The following is a 10,049-nucleotide window of genomic DNA, read 5'->3' on the forward strand; positions in this document are numbered from 1 at the left end:
ATTTCAACCAGAAAGAAGAAACCCTTAAAGTGAATTTCTAGACTTATACATGAGTATATACAGTAAGTTCATTCTACATTTTGTATTCTACTCCACCTTGTGACCCACTCCTGGGAGAAACGAAATTGAAGAAATAGCACAACCATACATTGCTATGAACGCAACTAATGAATGTCTGCTTAAGAAGGAGGCTATCAGGTGAGCTCAAGCAGTCCACCTGGTTTAAAGCAACACCTTCAGAAAGCAGTAGTAGCTAGCACTTAAATAAAGAAAGTATTGGAAGCACTTCCTATGAAGAGGAAATCAGCCAATGAAACCAAGAGAGCTCTCCAAATGATAAATGGGACCAGAACCAAACGAATAGTAAGGCTCTGGTCAGTTGGTGTCTCTCCAGCTTCAACCACCACCGGACCTCAACTGCCGCAACTTTCAGTTGGCCAAGATTCTCCATGATCTCCAAGGAAACAAAACAACCAATCAAAATGTTCCATCCTATTTTGTCCCATCTGCCCACTTCCCCACCAGGTCCAAATAGATGGGTTACCATTGCTTTCAATGGGATGGTCTCAATGGCGTTTTAAAATTTAGTAGTTTTTAGCTGATTCTTTTGGGGAGCCGCCTTGGGTCCCCCTTGGAATAGAAATGGAATAACTCTTTGCATCAGAAACTGGAAATGCTGGCTCCCACTCCACAAGAAATGCAGCATATCAATGAGATTATTATCTTGATTAGGATTGGGACAAGTTGGGTCTCCCTTATCCAAAATGCTTGGGACTAGAAGTGTTTTGGGTTTCGGACTTGGTCAGATTTTGAAATGTTTTCCTAAACATAATGATAAATCTTGGACACAGGGCTCAAGTCTTATCATGATATTCATGTATGTCCATATACACCTTCTACACATTGCCTGAAGCTAATTTTATACACATTTAATTTATTCATTTATAGGCTGCCTTTCTTGAAGCACTTTTGAGAGAAGCTGGTAAGAGAACGAAGCTGCTAGCATGAAGTTTTCTAGACTTCAGTCAGCATCTGCATCTCAAGAAATAGACTCAAGTCTACAAAAAGGTCTTCTTTTTTCAGTCTCAAAGGCGCTACAAGATCCCTTTGCACACTGTATGGAAAATGGCACTCGTGTATCTATTTCTTTATGCATTTTATAACTCATCTCTAAGGCAAGGGAGGTGGTCTGTGTTTGAAGTATTCTGCCATCTTTTTGCCATGAAGAGCTTGAAAACAGCTAGATGTAAAACTCAGATATGCACAACTTTGATTTTGTCCAGCAAAGAGACAGAACTCACAATAACCCCCGTTTGTGTCTCCCTTTCACTGACCAAGAAATAAAGACGCAAACTAACAAACAGCCAAAATACCACAAGTAACCAAAAAAGCACAGGCAGCAAGCCGATTTGTGAAAATGTCCATCTCACATTTTAATATAGAAGAATCCAAAGTACAGCTGTTTTACAGTGTAGGAAAATTTAATACATACTCTATAAACAACATATTTACATCAGAAACCACGAGGACACCGGCAGAATGTTGTCACAAATATAAATTAATGTTAAGTACTGTTTGTTTAGGGGTCAGGACCAGTTGGTCTTTCCCCTTTAAGGTCAAGGTTTTAAGGAGCAAATGTACTTTCAGCTCTGGATAGTGGAGGAAATGTATAGGACAGGACAGGGCTGCAATGTGGAGGATACCTATGGGTCACTAAATGTTCCCCACCATTCTCTTCACTCTCAAATCTATGAATTATCCATCCCAAATGGGCACCAATCCAACACTCCTTCCCTACTTCAGACACACTGCAAATAGTATGTGCCTAGTCTGCTCTTGACTTGAGCAGTTGCAAAATGCCGAAAATGGAAGTTCAGGTTATTCCTGCGGCTTCCTCAAGACACATAAGCTGTTGGGTTCCCAAACTTTGATCTTGCAGATGTTTTGGACTTCAGCACCCAGAATTCTTGACTGTTGGCCAGGCTTGGCTGGGGCTCCTGGGAGTCCAAAACATCTGGAGGACTAAGTCTGGGAATCACTGGTCTAGAGGATGTCCAGGGGAGGCTCTACGTCAGTTTGACAGCTGCCAATCATTTTGAAACATGCTACACCACTTCATTTTGTGCATCTGTGGAAGCCAACCAAATCAATGAAAGCTTAGGCTTACGTCTTTCACACAAAACCCCTTTGCGTACTGGTGACTCACAAGTGCGTCTCTTCCATTTGGGCCGAGGTTCCTTCCCTGTAATACTTTGACATTTAGGGGGGGAAAAACCTCAGTCGTCCACCTCTCTCTTACAGCAACGTTTTGGCACAGGAATATATAGTTCAATGTTACAGTGGCATTCCATGACTCCGAATGGAAGAAGAAATGTTTTAATTAACTAATTAATTATAACACACTTTTCCTCTGTCTCTGTCTTTCCACTTAAATGGGGTGAGAAAAGTATTCACATTAAAGAAATAACACCCTATGTGAAAATAAAAGGACCTTCGGAGTGTGTTTTATACCATCTTCTATCATTTCACTGAGTGAAATAAGATTAAAATGTGATTCCCTGGAATGTGCAAACACACACATACATCCTAAATCTTTCCAAAAACCAGACGAAAACACTGGATTTTGCACCCCTTCACTTTGCGGGTCCATACTCCATTTAACACTTTTGCAAGTGAATGGGCATCTGTTGCCTTGTGTTTCTATCATGCCCACCCAGCATAAAACATGGAGGGCAAAGGCTGTTGGATTTGGGGTAAAGAGGATTTACTTCCCCCCATTGTGTTGGAAAACTGCATGCCAAGGCCTGCAAACTGGGGTGTGATGGCAACAAATTTAGGGGCGCTCCTCCACAGATAACCTTTCAGGATTAATACATTGCTGGTTGTTGACAGAACACTTCAAAACAGCCTGGTTCCCCTCCTCTTCATACGTTAACAACAGCAGTGACTTGAACCCCAAACAGGAGATTTTGGACTCAGTGTGAACCATCAAGAGTTCCTGCTTTTCCAGTTTTTATGGAGTAAGTAGCTGCTGCTCAGAGCGCACAACATGTCCACAAGTGCGTTTGATGCTTCAGAGCATAAGAGGTGATGAAGAGCCATCTGCTGCTCGCATTGTCCTCTGAGGTGGCAAACAAGGGCTTTGTGGACCCCAATACATAGCATAAGGGCAGCCATCTTGTGATGCCTTCAAACACTAGGTACAAAGTCAGGACAGGACCTTTTCAGGCGCCAACAAGCTCCACTCCGGTCCTTGAGGGGCATTTCCTTCCCTGTGCAAAAATGTCTGATCCAGACATGGTGGTCCTTCATCTCTTTGTGAAAGAATAAAGAGAGGAGCAGAAAGGGTGTGTGTGTGTCTTTGGGAAATGTCCAGAAAGGTAGTAAAACACCAGAGGGATTCCATCTAATCCCATTCCTATCCTTGGTTTCCATTAGAAAGTGGAATAAAGAAGATGAGGGGAAAATGTCAGAAGAAAAACAATGGATATTGGGAGTTAGGAGGGAGGCAAGTGTTCCCACCTCTTTCTCCCTTTCTGCGATGGCCTCTCTTTCTCCAGCAGCACCCAAAGCCATCCTGCATTCTGCTCCATTTGTGTCCTCAGTAGCTGTCTCTCCAAGTTACATGAAATGTTTACAGGAGTCCTAGTTTCAGTGTTCAGAAACAAAAAACTGGCACAGGGTCGGTCTTTCCTCAACAGGCCCACAGAACCGGGCAGAGAAGCCAATGCCCAGTGTTCAACCAGTGTGGGACTATGGGATTGGGGCAAAAACCCAGCTGCCCCCATTAAATCCAGTTCTTACATTCCTCCCCTTCAGAAACACAGAGCCAACACAGCAGCACATTTAGAGTCTCTGCTTCTTGGTGTGATGAACCAGCAGTGGCTGCTGTTAATCCCTCGGATCAGGTTAATTCAGAAGCAGTTCTCCTGCTCAGTCTCAGACTTGGGCTCTATGTCTTCCGGCTGTTCCAGTTATATTCTGGATTGCTCTTCTGTTCAACAGACCTGTCTAGGGGCGACCGGTGATCAAGGGGAGACTTGGCATCATGGGGGGACTTCTGTGCAGGTGGAGAGCGAGGATCGGAGACTTGGGAGTGAGAAGGAGGGAGCATCTGCTTGTAATCGGAGGCTTTCTCTGGGTGGAAAGAGCGGTAATGGTCTGAAGGCCCCTGGTTGTGGTAGCTCACAGGAGGCCTGTGGTCAGACATCCGTCTGAAATCCTGCTGGTGATAGTTCTGAGACCTGAATTCATCTGATCTTCGCCGCTTGGAGTCATGGTGGTGCCTGGACAGAACAAGAGACAATCACAGAGAGGTGTCACCTCAGAAGAAGACATCCAGGAAAACCTCCTGCCCTTGAGAGTCTTAATAATTATGTTGGGGTTGTTCCCCTAAATCAGGGTTCCAGGTATTGTTGGACCAAACCCCCAGAAGCCCTAGACAACATAGGCAAAGGCAAGGAACACTGGGAGTTACAGTTGAACAATCTGTGGAGGGGTTGCCAATTTTCATCCCTGCCATAAATTGAACTGGAAAGAGGCTGGTACTCTCTGGCCAAGATAATGCATTCTCTATCTCAGCATAGCATAAATATCTGGCAGTGGAGTCATGCTATGCCAGCTCTATATTGGATACCTCTGTTCTGCAACATAGGGAAATGGTGAGTGCATCCAACAATCAGCTCATTGCACAATAAGCAATGCACAGTTGGAGTATGGGATGTGCAATGTCCACAGACACGCTATTTTATGTGTATTAATGTTCCTTAATGCACAAAAACACACAATACATGAGAGCAATTTGGTTCCTGGACAACACAAATTTGGAGGTCCCAAGGGAGATGTTAAGGGCTCACCTGTCATAGTAGTCCCTGTGTCCCCGGTGGTCTCGGTCACTGTTGTATTGCTCATAGGGCCGCTTGCGGGATGGGTTGTTTGGCCGGTAGTTGCCCGAACTGCGGTGAGGCTCCCCACGCGGTCGGCGGTCTCCATAGTGGTGCTCCTTATACCAGTGTTGGTCATATTGATGGTGCCGTTCTCCACCCCAGACTTGGTTGGCATTGCCGCCATAGTTGAACTTGCGGTCCCGCTGCCAGTCGCCCCGCTCTGCATATAAAGGAAGGGAGCAGGGAAAGGGCTCAGTCTCTTCTGCAAGACACCCAGGAGTTGAGCATTTTCAGGGTTTGGTTTTTTTTTGTCCCTGAACAGGGTTGCATGCAACCTTTGTCATTCTGCCCAAGCTGAAAAGGGAATTTCTGCTGGAGTACATCAGTAAGGGCAATCTCCTATAAGGACGCTCAGGTAAGATGCAATTTCCATGCTGTTTCAAAGGTGGCTTGTGCGATGCAGCAGGCAGGCAATTGTATTTCTATCATTTTACAGAGTTTTTTTAATTTATGAAGCACTAGTTATAAAATTATGCATCAATGGGTAGTTATAGACAAATTCAGTTATTTCTTGTGTATCCGCATTGTAGAAATAATGCACTTTGACACCACTTTAATAACCATGGAATTTGTAGCTTTGTGAGGTTTTCCCTGTCAGAGACTCTGGTGCTCCACCAAACTAAAAAATCTAGAATTTCATAGCATTGAGCCATGGAAATTAAAAGGGGTGTCAAGCCACTTTATTTCTGCAATGTGGCAGCAGTAAAATCCTGGAATCCCAATAATTGAAAGAGCCTCTCTCTTTATATACAGCTGTCCCTGGAGGGGCAGTTGAAATTTCCTCTTCTATACAACTATTAAATGTACAAGAGTCTGCTCCATTTGTCACTCAAGTAGCCCTACAGAGCAATGACTTGGGAGAGGGCCTTCCTTTTTGTGGACCCTTGATGTGGAATTCCCTCCCCATGGAGGTCTGATGGAGGGGGCTGAGCATCAGCTTCCTTTTGGTCTCTTACCTGCACCACTGAAGTGTCTTTTGTTTGGGTGGTTGTAGTTGTCACGTTGGTGTCCATGCATCTGGGGAGGATGAAGCGGATGCTGGTGGACCTTCTGAGGAGGACCATGAGGTATCTGAGGGACCATGGAATCCCGGCTGGACCCAGAAGGCTCTGGCCGAAATGGCTTCTTGACCCCCACGGGCTCCTCCTTCTTCTTCTGTTCCTGCTGAGAACAAAAGAGAGTGGAAAGGGAGAAGTTAGTGGCCAACTTGAGAGTGAGCTGGCCAAAAAGGTTCCTGGACCCCGACCGAACTACCTGAGGGCAGAATAAGAATGGAAGCTGGTGGTCTCCCTATGTTCCCCCTTCCCATATTAGCAGGGCAGTAAAGTCACTCTAGGTTCTCATCTGAATTTTAGACATTATTGAAGGTGCTACATCCAAAGTGATGCATAACGGAACAGGCTTTAAACTTTGGACTAAAGCCCAGAGCAGATTCACTGCGTGCTGACTTGAATTCTCCTGGCTGTCATTCCCTTGAACTGCAGTCTATCGTTTTTCTAACAGATAAATCAGTCTGGCAGTTTCAAATGGCGCTATGTTTTATTTTTTAAAAGAGAGTCTAAAAGAGGAACACCTTATCCAGTCTAGCAATTAAAGACATGTCTGGATGTTTTTTTACAAGATGTGTTTCTTGTTTGCTTGCTTGCTTGCTTATTTATTCATTCAGAAAACTCGTATCATTTCCCTTCAGTGACAAGAGTCCCAATGGCAGCTTACATGCCAAACCCAAACATTCTTATTTTCAACTCACCTCCTCATCCTGGGACCGCTTCTTGTGTGCCATCTTATACAGCTTGTGCAACTTCCTCGCGTCAAATTCGGTAAACTTGGACACAAATATCCACAGGTTCCTGGGAAATAAAATGGATTGTATTTTCCCTTTGTGCTTGGAAGTCATAACCCATCATTGCTCTCCTTGCTTGAACTGTGGTCCAGACTGCAATCTGCTGTGTCCATCGGACTTCAAGGGGAGCTACCGAGAGCCAAGTAAACTCCATTTCTGTAGCCCTGTCTTGGGTTTTCCTTTCAGGTCACTTAAGCCCGTGGCAAAAGGCATGGTAGGATTGTACCTGGGGCTTACCTTCGCCAGAGTTTGATGTGCTCCTGGTCGGAATAGGCTTTCAAACACTCGGAGATGCGGTCGCCTATCTTCAGCAGGCAGCTGCGTGTGTGCTCCAGCTGTTCTTGCACCGAGAGCCCCTTTTCTGGTTTGTCCAGCTGCTTCAGGGCCTTCTTGACTGGCCGCATCCTCTCTTTGCACTGAAGAGAGGAACAAACAGAGAACAGAAGCTACACATTAGCCTTGTGCAAGTGAAGGGTGGGAGGGAAGGTGGAAGAGATTTTTTAAAACATGCCTATTACCTTGTACAGAGAAGGAAGGAAGAAAACCAACTCATCTGAAATGTGGTTCTATAGATACCCTGTACTGTACCCCTTTCTGAGTGCTGTGAGATGTTTAAAAAAGCTTACAATGCTGAAGGTCTCCTGATCCAAATCATCATCCTCCTCTTCTGCGATAGGGATGGGTTCACTCCCGGCTGTAATGTGGACGGGGCCCTGTGATCGCTTCCCTTTGCCTCCAGATTTGGCCTCACTGCCCTTGGGCTGTGAAAGAAGAAAATTGGGCAGGTTAGTCCTAAAACAAAACAGGGATGTGACAAAATCAGGTATGTAGCCATTGCAAGAAAGGTGTGGAAGAGGGCATCGGGTTGCCTTGTTGTTGTGTGCCTACAAATCATTTTTTAGTTATGGCAACCTAAGGCAACCCAATCATAGGGTTTTCTTGGCAAGGGGGTTTGCTATTGACTTTCCTGAGAGTATATCACCCAGTGGGTTTTTATGCTCGGTCAAGGCATCGAACCCTGGTCTCCAGAGTCATAGTTCAATGTGCAAACCGCGACGCCATGCTGGCTCTACCTTCTCTTTCTTGTCCTTTGTTTTCTTTCTCTCCTTTTCAACCTCCTTTTCTTTCTTGACTGCTGCCTGTTTTTCTTTATTTTCTTTATTATCTTTCTTCTGCTTCTTTTTGGCAGGGCTCTTATCCCGCCCATCCTCCTGGGAAAAAGGAAGGAAGAAAGGAGACAAAGGAAGTGCTTTTTATTCTTTCTTTCTGCTAAAAGATGCCAAGGACAAGCAACGAAGTAGCAATCACAATAGCCCTTGGCAAAGAGCTGGCTGGGAGGTCTATGCAACACTTCTTTTTGCTGGCTCAAATGGACCTGCTCACAAGGCCAACCTGCCCCTCTCAGTATGAGGTTACTTCCTGGAACCCATCCAAAGTGTCACCCCCACCTGTTTTTCCAATGGCCAACCTTCCTCGGTATCTTAGCTACTGGTACCTTTTACTGAACTGGGACAGAAACAACAGTGATGACGGGACCTGCAGGGTTTGCTTTACCTTGACCTCCCCATCTTCTGATGGGTTGTCCGAGTGCCGAGGAGAGACTTCATTCCCATGCTCATCCTTGCCTTTGATGGTCTTGTTCTCCTTCTTTGCACGGGGCTTCCTCTTTTTCACCTTGATCTGAGGTAGGAAAGAAGCCCACTTAGGGAGGGAAATAGGACCAGATGGAAGCATCCCATTTAAGTGACTGTTGTATCCCATCCCACTTGTAGCTGAGGAATCCCTGTCGGCCCTCTCTGGGGCTTCAAGAGATTTCATAAAGTGCCACGCACACATTTGCAAAGTTGCATTTCCCACTATGGAAAGCAGGAACTTGAATTTTATATTAAGTTATTTAAAGCCCTAAATGTCTTGGGACTTCCATACTTGAAGGAGTGCCTGAGGACCAAAGTCTTTTGGAGGGCACCTTCTCTGTGTCCCACCAGTGGAAGCTTTACATGATGGGAAGATGTGAGAGACAGCCTTTTTCTCTGGGCACCTTTAGGAGCCCAATTGGCACCAATATTTATTTTACTGGATGACTTTTTTGCTTGAGCTTTTAGGGGGCCATTGGATTTAATTCATATTTTGCATGTGTTTGGTTTCAAATTGTTTTAACAGGCTGTAGGCTCTTCTGTTTTAATTTGCCAGATTTTTAAAATATAATTTTAGCTTACTTAAATGACTCTTATTTTAATTTAATTTAAATTTGTCATGCATCTGAGGAAGTAGACCAAGTCTACGAAAGCTTATGCTACAACTTCTTTCGCTCAGTTAGTCTCAAAGGTGCTCTAAGATCCCTTTTTGCATTCTGATTTTCCAGACTAACATGGCAATGTTTCTGTTTCAATTGGTTAGAATTCATTGTACTGTATGCCAACCTGAGGTCCTCGGATATAAGGTGTGAGTTAAATACTTTAAGAAAAATAAAGAAGACAGCAGGAAGAAGGCAAAAGGCCCAGCCTAATGCCTCTTGGCTTCTCTGCTGGGTTTTCGGCACAACTGACCTCTTCTGTCTCTTTCACGCCCTCCTTTTTCTCCAACTCTTTCTTGAGCAACCTCAGCAAATAGTCCACCCGGAGTTGGAGCTGCTTCCCCTGTGGCTTTTTGTCTGTCTCAACCGGCAAGATCTTTGGATGAGAAAAAAGAAAACAAAATAAAATCCCACTTAAAAAAAGAAAGCCCTACCAGAGCAAGGCAAGCAATTTGGACAGCGGGATTCTGAACCTGATGTGAACATTGTTTTCTGGGAGCAGGTTGCAGGCAACACATCTATTTCACAGGGTCTTTATGGTATTACTGGTTGTTCGTGTGTAATAGGAACTGAACTACGCATGATCTGTGATTGCTCTGTTTCTCTCCTTACCATTCTGTATTAATAAATATGACATATGAGAATCAACAATGAGAAGTGACAGTCACATAAAGGAAATGATGCAATAAACAAAGTGTTAACAATGATCTCAAAATCACGTAAAATAGCAAGACAAATCATTTCACCCTATTTCTACAAATAGGTGCAGGATGTTTAAAGGGAAATGTGTCTATTTTTGTTTACATATGCAATACACATATTCCAAACTCCCAAAAAATAGAAGTTATGTGCTTAAATATTTCCTAGTATCGGTTACCTAGTTGTGTGTTTATTTTTATAAGGAACTCACTTGTTATATTATTATTATTATTATTATTATTATTATTATTATTATTATTATTATTAT

The 10,049-nt window shown here is 44.0% G+C and overlaps 1 protein-coding gene across 6 annotated transcripts in view; it reads right to left on the reverse strand.

Moving 5' to 3' along the window:
* Positions 1–1,408: 1,408 nt before the first annotated feature.
* Positions 1,409–10,049, reverse strand: part of CHD2 (chromodomain helicase DNA binding protein 2) — a 50,846-nt gene continuing 42,205 nt past the window's right edge. For 4 of the 6 annotated variants that reach the window (XM_042472572.1, XM_042472577.1, XM_042472575.1 and 1 more), the window contains 9 exons: positions 9,336–9,458; positions 8,344–8,469; positions 7,863–8,000; positions 7,416–7,550; positions 7,027–7,205; positions 6,697–6,796; positions 5,903–6,110; positions 4,857–5,106; positions 1,409–4,286 (listed from right to left, as the gene is read on the reverse strand). In XM_042472572.1, the coding sequence (XP_042328506.1) occupies positions 3,953–4,286; positions 4,857–5,106; positions 5,903–6,110; positions 6,697–6,796; positions 7,027–7,205; positions 7,416–7,550; positions 7,863–8,000; positions 8,344–8,469; positions 9,336–9,458 (1,593 nt within the window). In that variant the 3' untranslated portion in view covers positions 1,409–3,952. The remainder of the gene's footprint in view (positions 4,287–4,856; positions 5,107–5,902; positions 6,111–6,696; positions 6,797–7,026; positions 7,206–7,415; positions 7,551–7,862; positions 8,001–8,343; positions 8,470–9,335; positions 9,459–10,049) is intronic. The other 2 variants (XM_042472573.1, XM_042472576.1) reach the window with 1 other exon arrangement.

The sequence above is a fragment of the Sceloporus undulatus genome, chromosome 6 (genome assembly GCF_019175285.1).
Source record: "Sceloporus undulatus isolate JIND9_A2432 ecotype Alabama chromosome 6, SceUnd_v1.1, whole genome shotgun sequence".
In the NCBI taxonomy this organism is placed as follows: domain Eukaryota; kingdom Metazoa; phylum Chordata; class Lepidosauria; order Squamata; family Phrynosomatidae; genus Sceloporus; species Sceloporus undulatus.